General features: G+C 38.6%; 1 protein-coding gene across 7 annotated transcripts; it reads right to left on the bottom strand.

Annotated features, from left to right (window-relative positions):
* Positions 1-508: 508 nt before the first annotated feature.
* LOC101744709 (sodium/hydrogen exchanger 9B2) lies at positions 509-26,130 on the bottom strand. 7 transcript variants are annotated; one of them, XM_038010686.2, is made up of 11 exons: positions 25,689-26,130; positions 24,983-25,044; positions 24,583-24,686; positions 23,593-23,842; positions 22,583-22,752; positions 21,315-21,529; positions 17,675-17,846; positions 12,638-12,792; positions 11,995-12,159; positions 2,113-2,299; positions 509-626 (listed from the first exon to the last, which is right to left on the bottom strand). In XM_038010686.2, exons 4-11 carry the CDS (start codon positions 23,757-23,759, stop codon positions 526-528), a joined length of 1,332 nt encoding a protein of 443 aa, XP_037866614.1. In that variant the 5' UTR covers positions 23,760-23,842; positions 24,583-24,686; positions 24,983-25,044; positions 25,689-26,130; the 3' UTR covers positions 509-525. The 7 variants fall into 7 exon arrangements, with proteins under 7 accessions (XP_037866614.1, XP_062524174.1, XP_037866605.1 ...); XM_062668190.1 differs by having other exon boundaries at positions 24,583-24,683; XM_038010677.2 differs by having other exon boundaries at positions 23,593-23,830; positions 24,987-25,044.
* Positions 26,131-26,141: the final 11 nt, after the last annotated feature.

Genomic DNA, 26,141 nt, shown 5'->3' with positions numbered 1-26,141 from the left:
AGAACTGATATCTCAAGGTGGGTGGCGGCATTTACATTGTAGATGTCTATGTGCTCCGGTAACCACTTAACACCACATGGGCAGTGAGCTCGTCCACTCATCGACGCAATTAAAAAAAAGTTTCCATAAACGATTCGATTCTACAATTTATAAGTGTTTTTTTTGCTTTAACGATAGTTTTCGAACTCTCAGCCCATCTGGAGCTAAATGGTTACTAAAGCCCATCATTAAAGTAAATGCCGCCATATACTTTGAGACACGAGTTCTAAGTCTCAGTTCTATGGTGCAACGACTTCAAACCGGAGCGAATTAGTTCCTCGCTGCAGAAATAGGCGATAGGTGATACATACAAAATGTTGTCCAATTGAGCTGAAACTTGCTACAGTTCCTGGTGATACTTTAATGAAGGTTTTGATGCTTAATTACGATAAGTAGCATGCGAATGGCTTCAATAAATGTGGGTGTATATATTATTATATATCATTTCGTGGCAATAAAAATCAATTGATATTTTTGGTAAATTTATTATAAATAGATTGATAGAGTACTGGGTGCATTGTTTCGTCTTATCTGACTTGAATCGTGAAATGATGATGCAGGCGACAACGTCTGAGCTCGATAGAAATCTGAAAAAAAAAGAAGATATTAAATAATTTGAAATGCAAATTATTTTATATAGGTACTCGAAGATTATATAGCAGATCTAAAATTAGCTTACACAAAATGAGATTAGAAGTTTACGTGAGGTAATTTTAAATTAGGATACTATCACAACAATTTCTATCTCAAAGTAAAAGATTCCAGACTTTACGCCTTCGGCTATTCATAATATCCAATACCAGGAAATTTGTTTTATAAGAAACTTAAATTTGTTTTTTTTGTTGTTGTTGTGGATAGGTAAATCCATATTATCAGCAATTTTGCTAATTTATTAACTACAATGGTATTCGTTGTAGGATTTGAATCTTGACCGTGAACCGATACGACACCACCATAGCAAGACATTACTCATTACGTCATAGACGCTTCAAAAAAATATCCTCTGGTTTAATAATACATGGCGGATTGTTATGGTTATTGAAATCACGATACGGGTATTAGATAATAATCATGTAAATAACAAGTTAACAACGCCTTCACATGCTGCATTAAGGACTGACATCACATCAAATTATTTATATTTCAACAGTTTTATATTATTAATTATTTATTACAGATGTTTCTATTCAGCTTCTGTACACGAGAACGTCGAGTGTCGGTATCAAGTTAAATAAAAAATGTGTGCAATACACACGTGGTAGAAGTGAAACCTTCCAAAATTAAAATACAATTATCCTAAACGTCTTAAGTATATGTAAAATTTTGTAATTCGTAAATAATTGTAAGGTAACGCCCTCTGTGAATTGATATTTTAATTTCACGTATAATCCTAAATTAAAATTCACTACAAGAGCTTTCATACACACGTTAGTATTAAAAAATCTCACAGATGGTGCTGTATTAAATAGTATGTATATTTCAGTCTCATTCTTTGCTGGCTTCATCCTACACATTTTTGTATTTGTGTCTCTTACCTGTCGTTTTTTCCGTTGCATCCCGTTTGAAATCACAACGATTCTAAAGAAGTTTTCACTTCAAAAATGAAACTTTCAATCCTCATAAATTTTGGAAAATAATGAAAACTTGCGCCAAGACTAACACTACTGAAAAACCGAACGCACCGTACACCGTACACCCGAAATTGCGAGATACTTATTTGATGTCGGCTAAAATATAATAGCAATGCAGCACTGTAGTGTTTTGTTATGATTTATAATTGTATATTTAATTTAAAAAAATATGTGATGTAGACTTTAACTGATATGCATAGTCTAATGCAATAACAATTATATTTATGCAACCTAACATTTGAAAATGATGAGCGAAGACATTGAACATTATTGCGTTATGAGATATTGTATTGATTTTCCCATTTGTTAACTCATGAAGGTTATTAGTAATTACTACAAAAATTTTGGAGTTCCTCTTTAAATTAACTTAACTTTAGGTAATTTTCTTTTGCTTTATGCCCTTATTCCAACTGAAAGCATTTGATATGTTTCAAATTATTACCTCCAGGCGATATTCTCGAGTCTTGCGATAGGAGGATGGGGCCCAGAGCAGTGGTTAGCACGGAGCCAGCTGTCGACGTTATTAATATAGCAATAACGATTATATTCGCATGCTGAGCTGCTGTTCGTTTGTCTTCTTCACTTGCATCAGATAAGATAGAGTCCGCTGCAACTCTTACTAGCACGGCCTTAAAACGAATTAACGAAAAGTAAATAGTAATATACAATACCAATATGGAATCTAAATATAAATTCTATTATATTTAAGATTAAATTGATTTTATTTACTCGTTATTTCACAATCAAAACTACTGTAACTCCTATAACCTTGCGTTTATATATAATATATTATAATATTATGTTCGATATTTAAAATACTTTACAGTTTTGTTGTTTTTTTTTTTTTTTTTTTTTTTTTATTGCCTTTGTAGGCAGACGGGCATACGGCCCACCTGATGGTGAGTGGTTACCGTCGCCCATGGACTTCAGCAATGCCAGGGGCAGAGCCAAGCCGCTGCCTACCGCTTAATACTCTCCACAAGCCTCGTTTGAAGAAGGACATGTCATAGCGCTCGGGAAACACCGAGGAGGGGAGCTCATTCCATAGCCGGATGGTACGTGGCAAAAAAGATCTCTGGAAACGCACTGTGGATGACCGCAGTGGCTCCAGGTAGTATGGATGAACTCTACTCCGGTGGCGGGCGGTGCGATGGTAAAAACGAGATGCTGGTATCATCTCGAACAATTCCTCAGAGCACTCCCCATGGAACATACGGTATAAAATACAGAGGGAACCGAAGTCCCTCCGCAGACCCAGAGGCTCCAAACGATCCGAGAGAATGTGATTATCGACAATCCGAACGGCCCTCCTCTGTATGGAGTCAAATGGAAGAAGCTGGTATTTGGGAGCCCCGGCCCAGAGATGGGAGCAGTACTCCATGCGAGGCCGGACTTGTGCTTTATAAAGCAAAAGTCTTTGTCCAGGCGTGAAGTACCGCTTCGCTCTGTTGAGGACTCCCAGCATTTTGGACGCCAACTTGGCTTTGCCTTCCAAATGACTCCGAAACTGGACATCGCTCGAAACGTCGACCCCAAGTATCCCGATACTCTCGGAAGGTTGCAGGGATACTCCTTGGAATTGCGGCGCCATGACAAAGGGGTCCTTCTTCGCAGTGAACGCGCAAACTTGTGTCTTTATCGGGTTGAATTGAACCAAGTTCAATTCACCCCATTCGGAGACTCGCCCCAGAGAGTTCTCCACTTCAGACACAAGTTTTGATCGTCTCTCTTGCACCACGCTCCGAGAGAGACTCTGATGGCCGATATATCGCGCATCCCCCGTGCTGTCATCCGCATAGCAATGCATGCCATCAATAGACAGCATGTCATTGATATACAGGATGAAAAGCGTGGGGGAGAGCACCGAACCTTGTGGAACGCCAGCGTTGATGGTCATGGTATCAGAACAGTCACCGTCTACAACGACCGTGATGCTCCGCCCATCCAAAAAGCTAGCGATCCACTTGCAGAGACCCTCGGGGATTCCGTAAGATGGTAACTTCGATAGAAGTGCCCTATGCCAGACCCTGTCGAAGGCCTTCGCGATATCAAGGCTCACAGCAAGAGCCTCGCCCTTGCTCTCCAAGGCTTCAGCCCACCTGTGAGTAAGGTATACAAGAAGATCGCCAGCTGAGCGACCGTGACGGAAACCGTACTGTCGGTCACTGATCAGCTGGCGATCTTCAAGATACTTCAGGAGTTGTGTATTTATAATTCGCTCCATCACCTTGGAAAGCAAGGAAGTTATCGCGATAGGCCTGTAGCTCGATGGGTCCGACCGGTCACCCTTCTTGGGGATAGGGTGGACGTGGGCGGTCTTCCATGAAGACGGAACCCTGTTAGTGCAATAACAGAGGCGATACAAACGCGTTAGCGCAGGTGTCAGCTCAGGGGCGCACGTTTTCAAAACCACTGCGGGGATGCCGTCTGGCCCACTCGACTTATGGACGTCCAGGAGTCGGAGCTCCCGCCTGACTGCACACTGTGTGAAGCAGATATCCGGCAGGGAGCTATCACACCGGGGGATGTTCGGTGGTGTGGCACCCCCGTCGTCCACAGTCGAGTTCGAGGCGAAGAGTTTGACCAGAAGGTCAGCCTTCTCTTTCGCGCTGTGGGCCAGATTGTCATCGGACTTGCGCAGTGGTGGGAGACTAGACCTGCAAAAGTTTCCTTCTGCAGCTTTGGCGAGCGACCAAAAAGCACGGCTCCCGGAGGGATAGCTCTTCAATCGCTCGCCAACTCTAGCAACGTGCTCCGACTTCGCCTTGGCAATTACCTTCTTGTAGGACCTGGAAGCGGCGTTATATTTCCGCCTTTCCCCTGAGATGTTAGGATCCCGACGTCTCCTGGCATTATCCCATGCCACGTATGCGGACCGCTTGAGGCGTGCAGCATCCCTGCTGGCATTGTTATACCAGGGTCTGCTGCGACCCCCAACGGGCACTTCAGAGGAGGGAATAAACAATTCCATCCCCTGGAGCACCACGTCTTTAAGACGGTCCGCACAGACGTCAGGATCAGCAGAGGAAAAGCAGAACCGCCCCCATGGGTAGGATGCGTAAAATTCACGCAATCCATCCCAATCTGCTGACATATACCGCCAAACTCTTCGATACCCGGTCGTCGTTCGACGATCAGGACGAGAGAGTGGTATGGCAGCACGAATAAGGCAGTGATCAGACGATCCAAGCGGAGCGTCGACCACCACACTGTATCCGGCCGGATCTGTGGTCAGCAGAAGGTCCAACAAAGAAGGCTCGTGCCCCTCGATATCTGGGACACGGGTGGGCTGTGTCACCAGCTGGGAGAAGCCGTAGGCCAAGGCGAAATCGTAGGCAGTCCGACCCGGGAGGTCAGTGGTTCTGGACCCCAACCACTCTTGGTGGTGAGCGTTAAAGTCTCCAAGAACCACCACCTCCGCAGATGGGTACTGCTCAAGCACGCGGTTAGTCCCCTCTTGCACATGCTCAAACAGAGCTGAACCTGCATCACTGCTGTGGGACCTGTACAGGCACGCGTAGATTCGGCTACGGCCCCCGTGGTCTACGCGCAGCCACAAGAGGGACAGGTCCCGTTGTTCGAGGCCCCGAAGACGGCGACAACAGACATCAGCCCGGACGAATACGCACACCCCGGCTTTACGCAGGAAGTTGTGCTCCAATACGTAGCCGGGGTACTCAAGGTATGAGGTATCATCCGGAGCAGATATCTGCGTCTCCGTTAAAAAAAGCAGGGCAGGCTGCGCCGTCTCAAGGTGGTGGTGTACGGCGTCAAGGTTGCTATGTAGGCCCCTGACATTGCTGAAATCCACATTAAATGTGGAATGGGGAACCGCCTGTGAAACCCTTTTCTTTTTTTTTGTCGACTTCATAGTTGTTCAATTTTCGGAGAGTAGGATTAGGAGAGGTAGGATGTTGGAGGTGAGACCGAGGCAACACCTGAATGAAGCGCGGAACATAGTACGTGCTCGACCACGGATTGCGTGAGAGACCGACGCAGGGCATGGAAGGGCCCCCAGTCCACTCTGCATGCGATCGCCGGGATCCACTCCGGTCTCCGACTCCGGCACGACGACCGCACGACAGGATTTTACACCGGTTGGCGGGACAGCTTCCCGGGGCGGAGTTTAGTAGAGACACCCGGGTTCAGGTCCCCTACTGACCGGCGGGCGGCAGCGGGTACCGTTTCACTGGGTCTCCCTATACCCCCGTCAAACAATCACGCCCCGTGAGTTCGCACGCACGTCTGCTCCGCAAGTTCCAGGCGTCACCAAGACTCACCCCCAACAAGGAAGGGGAAAGGGAAGGGATAGAACTGGCTCTCCAACCCACACGCCGGAACACAGCTAGGCTATTTGGCGGCGGACTCTAGTTGGAGGGTGGTCGCCAGCCAGTCGGACTAGGTCCTACCACCGGTTTTGTTTTCGGCTCCCGTTTAGCACCACCCAGGGGTCACTTGTAGGGAATCGCGGGTTAAACCTACGGAAGCGGGAAGCACCAACCCCCAAACGGTAAAACGCTTCGAACGAAAAAAATAATAGTATCTTGAGGTTTGACTGCTTGTTGAGATTAGAGGACCAATTGCTTTGAGTTTATACATACGTTCCACTGCCAGCAATTTCGCTATAATATAGAACTTGCAGGATTCATTCTATCACTCGATTATTTTAACTAAGAAAAGAAGACAAGTTCATCGCACATCTGATATCAAGTAGGTACTTGTCGAAGCAACTCCTGTATTACTTTTCCAACTGGACGATATGACTGCATCGCGGCAGAAACAGTTCCCGACCGGGTTGGCTTGGAACATGAACACTTATAATAGGGATTAACATTATAATAGATTTTTTACAGAAGGAAGACATACCTTAAATCATATCACTGTTAGGGGTATGTTTCAAGGCTGTATACAAAAAAAAAAACCACAGGAAATGATGTTACGCATGCTGTAGATTTTGAGGTCAGTGACTTATTCACAACAAAGCACTGCAAATCATTTGCTGTTCCGTACAATTTTAATATAAATATATTTTTTTTATGATAACACGGACTAGTAAATGTTGTGTTTTCGTCTAAAGCGATACCATCATACCTATCCTGTTTAATAATTGGGGAAGGCCCATGCCAAGAAGTAGACGTTAAAAAGGTAATGTTATACAGAAAGTGAATACCATCGGTAAACATTTATCATTAACAATATAAGAATATTCAACTCAAGCGTTGGTCACGGTAAACTAGGCAATTTGTTAGATAAACCTGTTAGGACTTTGAAAATTTCTGTATTCTTGTTTATCTAGCGACCTTTATTAGTAGTAATAAATAGACGGGCCCCGTGGTTTCATCCGCGTCAGTTGTATAGTTGAAATTAAATACGTTTTAGAGTAATAAAAGCAACTCTTTGTTCCTGGGACAAAAATACTTGTAATCTACTGGTCCATAAAGTACCAGTAGATTTTAAATAAAAAGTATCCTATGTGCTAATCCAGGTTACAAAAAAATATTCTACTCCAAATCCGTTCCGCTATTTTGGATTCATTGCGGACCTACCTAACAAATTTTTCGAAAAAACGTTCCCCAGCATAGTAGTATACAAATATAAATTAGTATAGATTTGTGTACAGTAGAATAACGAAGTTGATCGATTTCTTGTTGAGTATTAATAATTCAGACAACGTTCTCAGCTCAGTTCTCCACAGTAGTAAGTAACACTAAATTTAATCCAGCAGTCTGCTAGTAGACATGTTAACAACTTATGTGGAACAACATAATGTTCCTAGTTTACTTAGAAGCTCCAATAATGCCAACTTAGCTCGGAGTTCACCGAAATCAGTATTTAATAATAGCAGTATCTGAAATGTATGTATAAAATTTGGCCATGGAAGTTAACAGAGTTGTTCTAAAATTAATAAAGGTATATTTTTCGTTTGTTATCTATATGTTAAAAATGTTAACGAAAAATAAGAATTTCTATTTTCCAAAATTTCAACGAAAGACTTGTTTCTTTCTTATAATAGTATTTATTTTATTTTAAAAAGATACTTTATTGAAATACTATAAATAGACCTCGGAAACTATAGAGCATGAAATGTTAGAAATAATATAATATGAGCAGTAAACGCGCTAATTAAGCTTGGCGTTTAAATCATATCAGTTAGACCATGCACTTTTCTATCTAATAAAAAACGATTTCAATATTCAGAGCTATTCACAAAAGCGCCGTGGTGTATGGTGTGCTTTTTCCTGACTAAATTTATTCATATTTTATGACTTACCGACTTTTCAAATTTGTTGTCCCCGTTTTGCTGAACGGGTAACCAAATTCAAAATTCCTAAGATCCTCCCAAAGATCCTATTATAGGATCCAAGACTAATTAGCTTTATCTTGGGTGGTCAGAACCTTATCGTTCAAAGGTTATATAATATACTTGCTGTTGCGACTCTAGACCTTGGTTTTATAGGAGTTTTAGTGGTGGAACTCAATGGCAAGGAAATACCCGATAAATTTCAATTAAAAGTGGAAAAGAGGCTTCTGTATATTTTGAATTTTATGTAGGTAATTACGTGAGCGCTCTGTCTTTGCTGGTTTCCGTAATTTTACTTGAGGTTCGTCGGATAAAGTCATTACTCACTAAATAAATAGGTGTGTGGCTTGTACCCACGACCGTCTAATGTTCGCTGGTTTCGCTTTTCACAAAGCGTGTTATTTGTGTAGCTACAGTCTACCAGTAAATAACAGTTCACATCTATATACCTACCTACCATACGCAGTAATTTATTCTTATCTCTCGTGTTTTATTGTGACAGTGTAAATTAAACTTTACAAGCTAATGCCTATAAAGTTTATAATTAACTTGCTTTGTTATATTTGCATGTATTGTATATGCTAGAACTAAGGATGATTTTGATTGTTCCAATTTTTTTGGTATTAACTATTTTCAATCAGTGTATCGATCAGTATCAATCAGTTTCAATCATAGTATCGTTCAGTAACTCACTCGGAATTCCTCTTTAAATTAAACGAAATAAACACCTATTTATCCTAATTAGCAATTCACAAACACTTACTACAGGCAAAATTCAATTCCAAAAAAAATGTTTTGCGGAATTGCTTGCCTTTCTTGGAGTTCCAGTAAGTTGAACGTGAAATGAAAGTAAAGCGGACAGCGCCAAGTGACCGTTGTTAATTTGTTTACAGATAGCACTGCGATCTTGGGAAAAGCTTTGACTTAGAAGTCGGGACAGCTGGTTTCCAAATGTTTGACTCTAGTTAACACGTAAATTAATTTACGGAATCCGAACTGTTCTGTTTGGTTTTCTCACAAACTATTTATTTATATCTAAACTATGTCTTGTTCTGTATTCGTTTTGCTTTTTAAATTATTTTACGTGTCCTATTTTATCCTAATTCTTTTTTTTAATATATTTATTTACATATATCTTGACTAACGTATTTTTAATCAGATATTGATATCTAATTAACATATAGAAATTAATCTCATACCTTTTAATACCCCACCTAGGCGGATGCGCTCGCCGCTAGTTAGCAATGGCGAGTTGACCTCCGTGGCTGGTGCGTGTCACTTTTTTTATCTAGTATCATCCAAGCACGGAAGTTGCAATTATGGCAGTCGATACTGGAGACCTAGTGCAAGTTTTTGGCTTTACATATTGGGCGAATCACGACTGGGGCAGTCATACCTTCCTGCGGGTGCGGATGCTGTCGAGCACGGTTCGGAAGTTCCTGTACCGGATTGGATAATCGCCTTATCGCTGCCGCCGCTGACTACTCCCCGAATCCTGATCATGCAGGAGCCAGTCACCGTCGACGCCCTAGACACGTCCTTACGGATCCATCAGATCCAATAACCTTTGCATTAGACGTCTTCAGCTCTAATACTAGGAGCAGGCTTAGGGACCCCGGTAACCGTACTCGTCGAACTCGACAAAGAGGTCGACGTGCAACCTAACCCATGCATCAGCTCGCTAAGTTTCTCGCCGGATCTTCTCAGCGGGTCGCGATTCCGATCCGATTATAGATTCATTGGCAAAGCAATTGCTCTTGACATGTTAAGTCTCCTTTGGAGGCGCTCGGGCAGTTGTTAGCAAATCACACCCCTCCTGGCTGAGCCATCGCTCGCCCACCTGTCCTGGTGAAATTGGAAAGGCCTTCGGGCCACCAGTAATCTTTCAATCATAATTTTTTTTATAAAAAATTAAGAAAAAAAAACTGGATTGGAGCTAAGCGGAAAACAGGGTCATCACTGTAGATGCAACTTAGATGACGGCGCCGAACACGCACAAATTGGTGTCGTGTTGAGGAGCTTCTGAGTGCACTATTTTGCAGATGCGGGGCGCGAGAGGGAGTATTTTTCTTTTACCGCATCAGCCTGTCGCCGTAGAGCCAACTGTCGAAATAGGGATCTCGCTCAATTCCTGGCATCGTCAGTATTTCGGATCCTAAGGGTACGAGTTAGTGGAGAGGTCTAGGCATGCTTCGGATAGTCTACCAACTGAGAGGTCCAGCGGTCGTCTAGTGGAGGCGGTGAAACATTTTCCCACACAAAACTTATCACCTTGTCCTCAGTCTGCCTCAGGCGAGTTCTATTTCATCTGAGACTCGGACGCGGATTGTTAAACGAACAGAATCGGTTCAACTTCGACATGTTTTGCCACCTTTTTTTTTTCGGGCTGGGTTCCGATCCTCCTACTAGGTTCCTGCGCCTAGGAGGTGCGCAGGGTATGTGGGACTGAACGGTCCGCAGATTTTGGGAGTTAACCGTGGACCTAAGGGATGGAATTTAGGACCCTACCCACGAAACTACTAACCTGCATTCATTCAGCCGACGTCCGATCTCCGCCGGAGGTCAGAACCCGCTCAGCGTAGGGGGTTCCTGCGGTCAACACTACAACCAGATTTGCAGCGCCACGGTGATCGTCCACGACCAATGACACCGGTCTCCGCGGTAGGGCGGCCTGTCAGGTGTTCCGGTATACCCCGCTGGGTTAGAACTAGCCTACCAGATCGGAGCGCGATACACCGTCGACCGGGTTGCTTTTCCACAGTGACGACAGTCGGTGACGACAGCAACGACGGCAACACGGACCGTAGCCGTCGAGGCGACGTCCCATCCTTCTGGTGCCAGCGGGCTAGAGTGAGAGAAGCGTGCGGCGCAGCCCTGACCCTCTCAGGTCACCCAGTGACCATAACCGGGAGGGGGCTGCCTTCTCACAGGGGCCGGAGCTGCACGAATGCCCTCCTTCGTGTGCCTTGCTTACTGCCCCAACGCGTAGGCGGAAGTCCGGCGATTTAGTTCGGATAAAAAAGAACGCCTAACTAAATCTCCAGTACTTTCCATAAGATAAAGCTTTCAATTAACTTATTAAACTACTAAATGTAGAATAGGTATCGCAGCGCACAAAATAAAACTTCCACTGTTCCAATTATAATTAATAATTAACACTTTTATTACGACTTGCTCAATTTTCAACCGTCTTCGCCATCTCCCTTTTCTCTGTCATTCTGTCTGTCATTATATTCTCCCTTTCTTTCCATTTTCTCTCAGTCACATCTTAACGCTCCGTTCCACACTATTTTTATACGTTCCGTTCTTACCAATCCTACATAAATATACGGACAGTTTTAGCTAAGTCTAAATCTTACGTAGTCTTTACTGTGTTTAACCAATTTCTGATAGATAGGACTTGGTAAATGCAAATCTTAATAAATAGGTAAATTTTGTATTTAATTAATACAAAAATTAAGTTACTGATACAAGGTGTAGGTTAAATAGACGTAATATTCTCTTTAAAGTCAGCAACATAGTATGATTAGCAACATGTCCTTCGCGAGTGGAGATAAAGTCCGTTGAGAAAACCAATGTGATGAAAAAAAAATATATTTTCGCTGGAGGTGAAAACCGAACGGCAAGTCGCAAGGCAGCTATACATTGAGCATATGTGCACTAAAAGACACGTGCAGTAATAGCCATATTAAGAATTATGATATTAGTTTTAAGTTTATTAGTAGTGCAGGCAAGACTGAAGGCCGCTTTGTGTCACATGCCGACACGACGCGAGACTGACACGTCGCACTTACATACATAGCAGCTCCACTCTGATTAATAATTAGGGCGTGAATGTGCAGTCTAGTAAAAAAAATCTCCTCTGTTTTAATAGAAGCGATTTTCTTCAAATTGACGCCTTTAAGAAACTTTTGTTAATCTGCAAAATGACTTAGATTTCGAAATAATCATTTCAGTAATACCGAATAGCTTTCTCGGTCTTTATTTAATATATTATTATGCAATAATTGGTACGCTGTTTACCTCGACGATAGCCTTCGGTATCCAAGTGACGCTCACGAATACGCTCTCTTTGATGGACAAATTGTTAGCCAGTCCAACCAAAAACGCAGTTAGCATTCGCAGAAATAGTGCCGAAATTATGCAGCCGATGATCAGACAGAACTCCTTTGTATTTAGTTGTGAAACCTGACCAAGAATTGAGACTGTGTTAAAAACAAATTTTTGCCTTGACATTGGTATTAACAACATAATATCAGAAATTCCCAGCCAATGTAATATTGGAAATTTGATTGTCTATTCTTTTCGATTTTTAAATGAATTTTACTTTCATCAAAACAAGGGAATGTTGCCGTTCTCTGAATAACCCTAACATAGAGATTATCCAGTCAAATGTGATTATTACATGATTATTGTGGATTAATACACTCGATATCAGTAATTTTCAAAAATCTTAAATTGATTCAACACTTATCATTTTTTTCTTAATTTGAAATTGTAATTTTTACAACCAATTAAGATTTTGTCACTATTTATTTTTAATTTTAATTTTTAAACAAAGATAAAATTATGAAATCAAATATCATTGTAATATTTAAGTTAATGTAAGTTATATGTATTCTTGATTCTAAGTATATTTTTACGTTGTAATAATTTTGAAACTTACATCTAGAAAGTAACCGCTGAGCGTAAACAGCATGGGCTCGAATATTCTCCACAACAATTTGTAAACCTCGGACACTGGATTGTCATTAATAGGCCATCCTCGTCGGGACCACCTGGTGGCTGCAACGCCAGCGCACACCATTATGGCGACACCCGCTGAAAAATACAACGTAAATAATACAATTCCTGTGATATCGAATATCAAATATTTACATTTAAAAAAAAACTGAATTTAGTAATAATCAGATCGAGGTTAAGGTAGTGAAAGAAAGTCATTTATGGAATCTTAATTGTGTAATTTAAACCAAGAATCTGCTATAACATATCGTTAAAGTTCGTAAATGTAGATTGAATTTAATACGCTGGCGGGCTTTAAAATAAAAGCGGCACGAAAAATTAAAAAAATCTGTGAAAAAAAAACATATTGGTGACATTGGCAAATATTTCTATTGCTCAATGTACTTAAGATGGTTATTTATTTAGTTTTTTACGGGTGGTAGGACCTCTTGTGAGTCCGCACGGGTAGGTACCACCGCCCTGCCTATTTCTGCCGTGAAGCAGTAATGCGTTTCGGTATGAAGGGTGGGGCAGCCGTTGTAACTATACTGAGACCTTGGAACTTATATCTCAAGGTGGGTGGCGCATTTACGTTGTAGATGTCTATGGGCTCCAGTAATCACTTAACACCAGGTGGGCTGTGAGCTCGTACACACATCAAAGCAATAAAAAAAAAGAGGTTTTAGGGACATGTCACTCGATTTATGCAAGTATTTTAAAAAGCATACACACAAAATATGTCTCATTAACTAATGTATATATTGGTTGGCAGAACCAGTGTTATCAGCATATAATTACATACAATATTTTTATACTGTTCATTATTTCTAAATGAGATAGCGTTTATGAAATGGCACAGCTGGTAATGACGTAATTCTCCTATAGTCGTTCTTATCGATGCTTCTGTCAGTAGGTATGGTAAGACGAAGTCAGTGATTTTGTTTTTTATTTAGGATGACCAATATCAATTTTTAGCAAAAATATTTAAATGAACTCACGACAGATCTGATCTTAGAAGCTTCCGAGCCCATGGACATCACTTTATTATGAATACTCACACAATACGATTAAGGTTTCGAATAAAAAATATAGGTACTGTCTGTGTGGTGTCTCGTCTTTATGGCCAATAAACCATTATATATTATGTATTATTGTATTATATATACTTAAGTTCAGATATTATTAAATTCATAAAATATTTATTATAAAAACGAAAAACTTTTGAATTACGAATGGGAATTATTCAGGTTGGAGTATTATCCCTAAAATTTAAATTACATGTTTTATTTTAATATTAATCATTATTAGTGCGTTAGACGAGACAACTGATAATTATTAGGTTCTTTCATGCTTTGATATGAAATATCTCCTCTTTGGTTAACAAATCCAAATTCAAATTTATAAATTCATTTAGCTGGAGTTTTGAAAACAGTCATTCTTTGTTTTTTCCTCATTATTTTTTTCTTTGGCGTCGCTTATTACCGCACAATGGAAAACATGGAATATCGGTATATTTAGGAGTACGAGGTCTACCGTGGCACCAGTGCTGCAGAAACAGCTCGAAAAATTAACGATATCTACGGCGCTGGTGTCGCAAAAGAAAGCACGGTACGGTTTTTGGTTTCAACGTTTTCGTTCTGGAAACTTCGACCTTCAAAACCAACCGCGTGGACGGTCGGGACCAAAGTGAAAAATGAAGAATTAAAACCTAGGTGGAAGCGGATCCATCACAAAGCACTTCAGAGATAGCTGCAGGCTTCAGGGTAAGTGATAAAACTTGATCCACTTGAAACAAATCGGGAAATTAAAAAAACTTGAGCGATTAGGTACCCCTAATGAATTGAGTGAATCGAACACGCGTCGATTGCTGTGTAACTTTGCTCAACCGACAAAATAATGAAGGGATTTTAAATCGAATCATTACTTGTGATGAAAAGTGGATACTGTCCAATGGATGAACCCTGGAGATCTAGACAAATCCTGCCCTAAGCGAAAATTGGCTCAGAAAAAGTTACCTGTGAGTGTTTGGTGGATTAGCGCCGGTGTCGTTTACTACAGTTTTCTAAAATCTGGCCAAACGATTACGGCAGATATCTATTGTCAGCAACTGCAAACCATGAAGGAAGAACTAGCTGCTAACAGCTAAACAACCAAGGTTGGTCAATCGCTTCACGACAATGCAAGAACACGCACAGCACAAGAAACAACCACTAAGTTAGATGAGCTACAATTGGAATGTCTGCCACATCCACCGTACTTCCCTGGAGCTTACTCCAATATATTACCATTTTTCCGAAATTCGGGAAACTTCTTACAAGGAAAAAAAATTCAACTCCGATGCGGCAGTCCAAACCGCCTTCAAAGAGTTTATTGATTATCGCCCTCATGGTTTTTTTCGTAAAGGGATCAATGAACTACTGAGATGGAAAAGGTACATAGATAACAACGGTGCATAGGTACTTTGATTAATTAAATATATTTACAAAAAAAAAAAAGACTTTATATTCCTCCCGTACAAAACGCAAATTTCATAATATGTAAGGACCTAATAATTCTTTTTTCTTGCATTTCCGACACAAACTGCATGGGTGTTCAACTTAAATATTATTATTTGATTGTATCAATAATAAATTCACTTATTTTTTGGCACATCATCAAAGACTGCCGACGTGCCACCAAAAACTTACTGGTACTTTCGCCCTAACGTCCGATCTCCGCTCGGGAGAGGAGTGAACGGGGTCAGTTATGTATCCAGACACGCGGCTCACCCTAAGGACGCCTGGTCGGTGAAGTCATAATTGAATAATGACTGTACGTCGGCCAAATCGGCCTAGATGTCATCACTGATTTTATTTTCAAAATTATTATTTTTATTTTCGCTTTTATCATTATTTAGAAGTACGTTAATAAAGATTATAATTTATATCTTGATTTCCATTATTTGACTATGATAACATGCCGCATCGCATTACCTTTTTGAATGTCTAGTTCAACAGCAGTGATAAGAATGTATTTACTTTTGAATCAAGCGCTACGACAAAGGCTAATACATATACTCGTACTATAGGTAATACCGACGAACTTACATTTCATTATTAGTTTAAATGAAAGTCTTGCTCTGTGACAGTATTATCTATAAAATGTTTATTTCAATTGGCTAATGATAATTCTCAATTTCGTAAATCGATCGCACATTTATCTGAAAATTTATAAATATTTATACATATATATTTATACATATTTTGAGTATGTTTTTTTTTTTCGAGGTGCATATGCTACGGATATCTAATATCGTCATATCTGCGAATTTTATGTTTCAATCAAAAGCACGTTTTATTTTGTAAAATACATAGTTCCTTTTATTGTCGTTCACAGGCATGCGAAACCCAACGGATTCAAGGTTTCAATGTTTTTGGTGCTACATACTCTCGGGGTAGTATAGTCCAAACAGATGTTACGTATTTTGTCAACGAAAAATATATTTAGGATTGTTTCAAAACTTGGCGTATGTCGAATACGTAAAGGAAGTAAAAGGTGAAAAAGCCCTCAGCGTAGCGTCGTAATTTTATTACGTAATCTTTATTTATCTAAGGGCTGTGTTTTCTTCAAGGGTTACGCAAACACAACACACAATTGTGCTTTGTCTTGAGTTCCTTTTTCCCGTTCGTGGAAACGAAGCAAGCTTTACGTTTTAAGCTTTGGTTATGTAACGGAACAAATTAATTACTTACACCAGTTAGCAGTTTTAGAGACAAATGATTTCGTTAATGAAGAAAGAGTTTTACTTTTTGAATTTTAATTTTTTTTTATTGCTTAGATGGGTGGACGAACTCACAGCCCACCTGGTGTTAAGTGGTTGCTGGAGTCCATAGACATCCACAACGTATATGCGCCACCCACCTTGAGATATAAGTTCTAAGGTCTCAAGTATGTTACAACGGCTGCCCCAACCTTTCTAATCGAAACGAATTAGTGCTTCACGGCAGAAATAGGCAGGGTGGTGGTACCCAGCCGCGCGGACTCACAAGAGGTCCTACCACCAGTAATTACGCAAATTATAATTTTGGCGGGTTTGATTTTTATTACACGATGTTATTCCTTCACCGTGGAAATCAATCATGAGTATCATAAACATTTTATTTTCAACGTTCGTTGCTTGTGTCTTGTGCTTGTTCAACTGTTCTACTCCCGTTCCGAAATAGATCCGAAATCCGAATCTATTTTTATATCAGAATTCTGATGCTGTTAAGTATTAGACAGATGACTTTAGACTATTGTTTGATCGAGTGACTAGGCAATAAATTAATGATTTATTTTATCTTTATTGCTTAGATGTGTGAACATGCTCACGGCCCACTTTTAAGTTATTTCAGAGCCCATAGAGTCCATAAAGTGAATGCCGCCGCCAATCTTGGGACATGAGGTTTTCAATGTTGTTCCTTTAAACCAGAAGGAATTACTGCTTCATGGCAGAAACAGACGCGGTATCAACGGGTAGGGCTTACGATTCGCCCTAGTACCAATAAGTTATGATGAGTTCATTTACGTTCATCTCTAAACACACCTATGGAACATTAATTCAGTATGGATATTTTACTGATAGTAGTACGTTCTGTGAGTCCGCACGGGTAGGTACTACCACCCTGCCAATATCTGCCGTGAAGCAGTAATGTAATGTACTGGAGCAATGCGTTTCGGCTTGAAGGGTGGGGCAGCCGTTGTACTCAAATTCAAATTCAAATTCAAAATGTCTATGGGCTCCGGTAACCACTTAACACCAGGTGGACCGCGAGCTCGTCAACCCATCTAAGCAAAAAAAAAACTTATGATACAGGTTTTTAAAAACCTGGACTGTGGAAATCAAGACTTTTGTCCTCTTTCGTTAAAAGAAATATTTTCTCACATTTTAAATTGCATTCCAGGGCCAAGCGAACTTACGTTCCATCTAGTTAATAAATATAAATAGCATACGAGAACTTACATGTACCGCCCCATCCTAAATACCCTCCAGCGTAGGTTACAAGCATCCCTCCTCCGAAAATGAGCAGGCTCCGTACTGTGGGTGCATATAAATCATTGTGATCCGGAATGACATCGCACAACACGCCCCATGCGATACCGAGGCAGATCCCCACGAATATCGCGAGCAAACCCTGTATAATTAAATAGGAAAGATTCAGTTGAAATTACACAGAGAATAAATAATAAGACAATTGTATTTCCCACAGATCTCTGAGATAATTATGATTCCTCAGTGATATCTTTCGGTTTTCTAATGTAGATGCTCACAGCATTTGTTACATACAATTCGAATTAATAACTAGGAATAAAATATTAATATCATATAAAAGGTTTTTTTTTTGTTTTTTATTGCCTTTGTAGGCAGACGAGCATACGGCCACCTGATGGTAAGCGGTCACCGTCGCTCATGGACTTCAGCAATGCCAGGGGCAGAGCGAAGCCGCTGCCTAAAAAAAAGGTAATTTTGAGATACGGCCGTCTGGTGTAGTGGTAAGTGACATGGTCACTAGACAAGGGGGTCGCGGGTTCGAATCCCGCCAAGGGAAGATATTTGTATGATATATGTGTATAATAAAAATCTTACATTTATATCCGTTATCTGGTACCTGTAACACAAGTTCTTTACGAACTTATCACGGGACCAGTTAACGTGGCGTGATTGTTAGTAAATATTTATTTATTTACTATATAAATCGTGTATATATTGTACGTATGTATCCATGTATCTGTGTGTATTATCTAATATTCAATTACGTTACTTAGGATTTATGGTTGAAATTTCATTAGAGTATTTGTGCATCGCCCTATTTATACAACCTCATGCTTATTTAATTTTAGGCGATTTAATTAAATCAAACATTAATTCAAGCTTATCATAGCACCTCACTGACCAAACCATATTCAAATTTTGTTCAGCTGCTGTGGAGATTACAGTGAATAAACGCACGAATACACAATGTGTTACAAATATGTTGTAATTACGGCATAAATGATAAATTAAACATAGTAAGTGACTGATTTATTAATTGGCTTAATAAGAGCATAAATAATAACCATAACTTTTATAGTCAAATAACTTTTTTTATGGTCAACCTTCGGTTTGACGGGTGGGGCAGCCGTTGTAACTATACTGAGATCTTAGAACTTATATCTCAAGGTGGGTGGCGCATTTACGTTGTAGATGTCCATGGGCTCCAGTAACCACTTAACACCAGGTGGGCCGTGAGATCGTCCAATCATCTAAGCAACAAAAAAAAAATAGTCAATTGAACATTTCCATAAACATGTCAGCTATAGGTTATTCGATTATAATAATAGTTTGTAACCAAAACTTTTTTTATACTAGTGGTCCCGCAGTAGTCGAAATTCGACTATAATTAATTGGAATTGTAAGTTTGTACACTATTATGATTGTATTTTATACTTCTATAATCACAAATTTCGCCAAGACTACACTATAAAAAATATGAACAAAGACAAACAATATTTAATCTATTCTCAATTTGACAACAGACGTCAAGAACAAAAGATTGACAATAAATAGTATGCATGCGTGTGTGCGTCAAATACATGGTATGTAGTGTGTGTAATGTTTTCTTTATTGATTTAATGTATCTTTTATGCATTATTCAAAAAAATATTAGCATTGTGCACTTCTTCTCTATATTCTCTATAAGTGTGGAAAATTTCGTACTCCTCCGTCGGCGCAATTTTCGTAAAAAGGGATACAAAGTTTTTGCTTCACGTATTAATATATAGATTAAAGTCTATAACGATCTGGCCTGGTTGGGAATGTTTCTCCTTGCTCACGAAAAATGTAAAGAAATTAAAAATTAAAGAATCATAAAATGCGATCAATGAAACCTGAACAATTTTTTTTAATTCTTCTATCTAATTCTCAAAAATCGTAAAGGCTATGTTGGACCTACTTTTGTATAGTTATCAAGACGTCTATGATGAATAAAATCGATGTTTTGATATGACACAATACGATCGACCCGATATTGCGGCTGATCCCCACAAATATCGGCAACACGCCCCGCTGGATTAAAAGGGACGGTTAAAAGGTCGAACGTTTCCTAAAGTCGAGAGGGTTGAGTGAAGACGTAGGGCTTTTTAAATATTTTCGCTCGAGTGATATAAATTTCCGTACGGTTTTATGTGAATGACTTTAATTTGCTTATTGAACATAATTTATGAGACAAAACAAACTTCTCGCAAACTACAAATTTTTATATTGTATATATGTATAAGTATTATAGTTTAGTTTAAGGCATCTTTAATCACCATCAATAAAAAAAAATCTAATGATTTAAAGTCCTTAAAGTAAACAAAACATTACAACAAGCGTTACATTTTTAAGATTTTGTAGGCACCGCATCTTTGAATAAATATTTGCTTAATAATATCTGGATCCCACGTGTTCGACGTCGAAGTTTTTATGCTCAGTTTTTCCCTGAACGTCGTTCGAAATATTAAACTTTTATACATTTATTAAAAAAGCGTTATCAGTCTAGACATGATTCAGATGGTGACTTAAACTTTGACATTTTAAACATTCTTTGAACATCGAATGGCAAAAAATATGTTAGCAGTAAAATGAAATCATAAATGTTAAGCAAAATTTCAATTTAAAAGGACTTTTGTTCCGATTTTGTGATGATAATGAATGGAGTAAACACCTTTCACTCAAGTATTGCGGTGACAGCACTTGGCAAATATGGGTTGGGCCCCGGAACTAATTTTAGCAACAGCGGTTGGGGCGGTTAAGACTTCATACGTAACACTTTCAACGTAATGAAGTCTCCAGAAAATTGTTATCTTTACATAAGCGATTTATTCAAAGTTTTGGGTAATGTTGCTCCTGCAATTTAAGTTGGCTGTTTTAAATAGCACATAGGTAATATACGTTTAAATATTTTTTAATTCAAGTCTCAAAAAACCTAATCAAGCCAATTATAGCCAAATATAATTATAGCCAATCTAAACTGATTTGAGATATATTATACAAACGTAAAATAATATACACATATAAATAAGCCTATTTCTATGAAATTTCCCTATAAGAAATTATTTTCTATAAAGAAGTACCCTATCTGTTAATTCTAGCTCAAAATTAAATTGTAAATGACAAGAGCTAGGCAACGCTATCTGCTATAATAACTATAATAACAGTGCGTTCGTTGGTTCGTGATTTTACATACGGATTTATGAATCAGCTTATACTTTATATGTCAGACAGTGATATAAGCAACTCTTTGTGTCGGGAGTATTCAAAGTTTAATTATTTCTGAGTTCCAAATTTAACGCAGGTTAAACTGCGAGGCCCGCCTAATATAAAAAGGTTTTTTGTGGTCTTATATGTACTTTGTTTTCATTTTTTTACTAGATAGAGGGGTGGTTGTACGAGATAGGTAAAGCCACAGTCTTAGAAGCTATATGATGATGAGTAAGAAACATGATGAACCGGAACACATGATTACTATGAGGGAGAAATGGGAAGGATGTTCGTTCCTACTTAACAGCCTACACCCCAGCACCATTCATTTAACAGCTAAATATATAAAGCCTTAAAAATATACTATAAAAATCTTACAAACCTTGATAATTTTATACGTTAAGGATGCTTCATAGAATATAGCGCTATTAGTTACTCCGAATATGCCCTCAGTGAAGGCCGTGTCCAGACCACCGGCGTTTCCCACCAAAAGTGCTATTTCGTGCTTAGTGCCAAGCCCACGTTCTTTTAGTGCCACGACTGTCGGTACTATTAAAGCTGGTGACACGGATGATAATATCGCTCCGAGATGTAGACCTGTACAATTTTTACAAAATATTAAATTATTTACGAGTCAGTGTTATGAGGTTAGATGTGCTGACGGCTCTACAACGTTATGTTGTCAAGCACCTTGATACCATAATCATACCACTCTCACGGATCGTTTGGAACCTCTGGGTCTACGGAAAGACTTCAGTTCTCTGTGTGTGCTTTGTACCACGTGTTCCATGAAGAATGCTCTGAGGAATTATTGGAGATGATCCCATTTTCTTGTTTTTACCATCGCACTACTAACCATCTAAGTAGATTTCATCTTTATCACCTTTAGCCACTGCTTTCTCTACAGTGTGTTTCCAGAGCTTTTTTCTGTTATGTTCTATCCGGCTTTCGATTGAACTCCCATACGCGATGGCTCGCGAGCACTATGACATATCCTTCATCAAACCGAGCTTGCGGAGAGAACTCAGCGGTAGGCAGCTGCTTGGCTCTGCTCCTGATGCCCAAGAACAATAGTAACCACTCACCATCAGGTGGGCCGCATACTGATCTGCTTAAAAGAGTAATAAAAAAATTGACGATGAGGTCCACATTTCGTAAGCACTCGTATCGGTTCTGTTACCTATGTCTTAGGGTTTCATTCGTTGGGATGTAATTTCGTTAGAGGTTTGTTTGAGGCCATCATAAACTGTAATTACTTGTTTAATTGAATTGCAAAAAACTGTGCAAAAGTTTCGACCCAATCAGATGAACGGCTTAGGGAAACATAAAAGAGTGACAAACGTTAATGTTTATATACAAATATCTAAGGATCTAATTCACTTCCATATTTTAATTTCCATTGTAATATAATTATTATAGATCTGTATTTCAGAATAAATTGTGAAATCCAAAATTGACGCGATTCAAATATAATATCGAACTGGTCGTTACAAAACTCAGACTCTCTCCAAAAAGAGGTTTATTTTTTATTTCCTTACTCCTTATCCTACAGGTCCAAGTCCTAATTGAATATGGAACAATTTTGGTGACGCTAAACGCCCATAAATAAAAAAGCTGTTCATTTTTGGTTATTCAAAAAGTTTTCCTTACCCCATTTCCATTGGTAGTTCAGAAGTATATGAGCGAGGAAGGCCGTGGACAAACACTCGATGATCCAGGGCAGAGTGGCCAATGAGAAAACTTTTACCGGATTATTTTTTATATATTCCCAGTTCCAGCTGAGCGGGCCCTTCGTCAAGATAATTACGGGGTAAATTCGTCTGAAAGAAAGAACGAACTGCTTTTGTTCCGCGAAGTTGTTACAGCCGATTTTTTTATCTACTTATTAATTAAGGTATCCGAATATTCTCATTTTGAAATTTCGTTGAGTTACGAAATTGTTTGTACAACTTTTTAATGAAGTACCAATTAAGATAACATTGGATTGTTGGGAAAATTTTAAACAATGATTTCTGCCACTCCGTTTAACTTGTAAAATTATGACGACATTTAGCAAAATAATCAATAGAGAAAAAAACTGTTAAATTTTTGTCCTTCTAAATTATTAATGTGCTCATTTCTGAGTCAGTTTAAGACAATTATCAACTTGTGACACTTTAAGCCCGTTTTTAGTTAAATGTGTTTTGTCTAGTTAAAGCAAATTTACTTCTCTTTGTTACATAGTGTTGTGACATAGTAACAGCCGTCAATTAAACAAATCATCAGTTCAGATTTGTTTTCAAAATAAATCAAAAGTTACATTTCACAGGCAGCTTTTTTATTTAAAGCTAAATTGACAATTTTGTCTAACAATAATACTTGTCTGGCAACTATAACAATTTATATGTAAAAGCAACAATTTGTATTGTCGCATTAAACTAGAAAATTCTGGTTGCAGAGAGTAGTCGTAATTAGTTTTAACTAGACAAAACGCGTTACAACTAAAAACTAGGTGTTTATTGTACTAGGTGGGTGACTCACGACCAATTTCCTATTAAACGGTCAGCGGAGCCCAGAGATATTACAATCTGACAAAAAGTAGTATGATAAGCGACAATTGCTCCGGCTTATTGTAAATTAATCAAGAATTAATAGAAAAACGTCTATCAAACATTTCAAACCTCAGATGAAAATCAATACTGTTTGCAGTAGAATTTTCAAGAAAATTCGTCGGTCCCAGGTTTCTGTAGAGAGCTCCCATAAATGTCATTCCCACTACGGGGTTGATTGTAGTGAATCTTTCTAAGGCATGGCCAAAGCAGTACCCGGCTATAACCACGCCGGACATGTTGAATATATAGCTCCCTGGCAACACTGCATCTTTGAATAGGAACCAAGAAGTACCCCATAAGGTCAGTCCTGTAAATTAAGCTGAGTACACGTTCAAAATAGAAGCTGACACAAATTCATTTTGTAGGTCGTCTCTTAAATCGAATTCTAAACTTTAAAACATTGGATTGATTCTATACAATATTTCTGTTTATCAATTTGAATGAACAAGATAAGCTATTAATTATAAATATAAATTATACATATATATATATAAATTAATATTTAATTATGTAGTTATTCTTCAAGAAGAAGCTTAGTGTGTGTAAATGGAATATGCAAGTGATGTGCCGATCAGTTAAAATATTTGTGATATATGTTTTGGGGTGTCTAGGGCGATTTTTGTAGGGTCTGATTGCCGAGATGGCCGAGAGATCGTCTACAAATCGACACCAAAAATCGAACTAAGTATACCTTCGCAAGCTGGTATACTAGTTTGTGGTAGTGAATCATAATTCACTTGCGAAAGCCGTCAAATATTATGCATGAAGAATTGCTTTGCTTCGAGGTAGTGATTTGAAACTTTACGCGAAAGCCAGCGAAACGGTCTAAAACTCATTTTGAATCGCGGGTATACAGAATTATTTGCTGTGCACCATTTTGGGGTATGAAGGCATAGTGGAGTCTACTGTCCATTGGGAACGACATATACTGCTGAACTATAACTTTGCTTTAATTATTCAGAGTGGCTAACAAATAGTATGCTTGATCGATTCTATGTCGGAATGAGAATTAGATTTAAATATAGGTTCATGTATGTATGGCTTGTATCACAAACTCACCGCATATGAGAACTCCGATATATTGTTTCGTTTCAACAAGTGAAGGGATCGCCGATAACAATTTAATAAGAATGCTTTCCCTTCCTTTTTGTTTATCTTGTCTGCTAAAATAAACAGAATAATGTACCGACTCCCTTTTTAGAAGAACTTAATAATTGAGTTTTGTAACGTCGTGATACAGTTAAAATGAAGTCTTCGGTACATCCAAAGAATTGTTTGTCTTTTAAAGGTTGTGTTATGTTACGGTGACCATATTTTATGTAATACTTAAATTTAAATTATAAAAATGATGTAAGTAACCATCACTTACCATCACAAAAAAAATTTACTTCTTGGCGCTTATAAAATTATTAATAAAGTATTTTTAATTAACTTATTTAAGATAAGATAGAATACTTACTCACGTTTTGAAGCCTATTTCAAAAGTGGTGGCCTTGTTCTGTCTTATATTGTCATTTTGATCTGAAATTATTATTAAATTCATTACAACGATTACATGAACACCCTCGACGTTTTCTCCATTAGACTAATAACTAATTGCTGTCACTAAAAGTAACCATAGCGAAATGTATATACATTGTTTTCGTTCATTAGTTTTTGTAGTCATAAACATTTTATTGCAAAAAAAAACTACATCCGACAAGCACGATTTGCGTTAAGCAGCCTGTAAGATCATGTGAATTCAATCGGCATTTTGGCAAACGATTCTGGATCTTGAATGTGTCCTTGAAATCGGAAAGGATTATTGCTTTACGTTGGTAATTAGTGTGATAATGATTTGCTTGGTTTGATAATACAGCGTCAGAACACGATCAATCAGCTTTATATTTTTAACTTAAACGTAGCTTTGTTGTTGATTAATATATAATTATTATATATTAATAATATATAATTATTAATATATAAGGAAGTAAAATAATTATTATTTATAAACGAAGATTTTTATTGTTTAAATAATCACTGTCGGTAATTTAGGCTATCAATAATAATTAATATAATTTGCTAACAAAGCCTTATTGTGGAATAGATGAGGATAAATGAATGATAAAGTTTCATGGATATACCCATAACATTTTTAGTGTGGAACAGAAAATTGGTGAACATACCCGTTCGATTAATATCGTTCATCTTAGTGAGACTGTCGCCACTGATTACCGCAAAATTACTAATGTCACAATTGCACTATCTCATTAACTATACTCAAATAGAGTTATTATTCCTACTACTAATATATTGAAAGTAGACGGAAAGTTTTTACTCAGACGATGATGTTTCCAATGTTTCACCCAAGCCGTTTGATCACTTTAAGCGTCCCTCTAATAATAAATACATTACAATTCAACACATGCGCACTCAACTCAGTCCAATTGTCACAATGTAAGATTCATTAATCGCTGGACATTGGAACATGTCGATGTAATGTAAATGTTTCAAAGTCAACTGTGCTAGTTTGAAAATAAGCCTCGAAGAATTTATTAATAGGTGACGTGGCACCGGACGTGCTATCGTCATTACTGCTCCTGAACGACAAGGGAGCGTGATGTTTACATAACTCAACG

This window comes from Bombyx mori, chromosome 4, assembly GCF_030269925.1.
Source record: "Bombyx mori chromosome 4, ASM3026992v2".
Lineage (NCBI taxonomy): Eukaryota > Metazoa > Arthropoda > Insecta > Lepidoptera > Bombycidae > Bombyx > Bombyx mori.
This window is presented reverse-complemented; position numbering and strand designations above follow the sequence as displayed.

Excerpts from the sequence above, each read along its gene's own strand:
- LOC101744709 (XM_038010677.2), bottom strand. The coding sequence starts at position 25,710 with ATGAACGATATTAATCGAACGG. Across the intron at positions 25,045-25,688 it reads GAACGATATTAATCGAACGG|ATCAAAATGACAATATAAGA; the intron begins GTATGTTCACCA and ends TAATAATTTCAG. Across the intron at positions 627-2,112 it reads CTCGAGAATATCGCCTGGAG|ATTTCTATCGAGCTCAGACG; the intron begins GTAATAATTTGA and ends TTTTTTTTTCAG.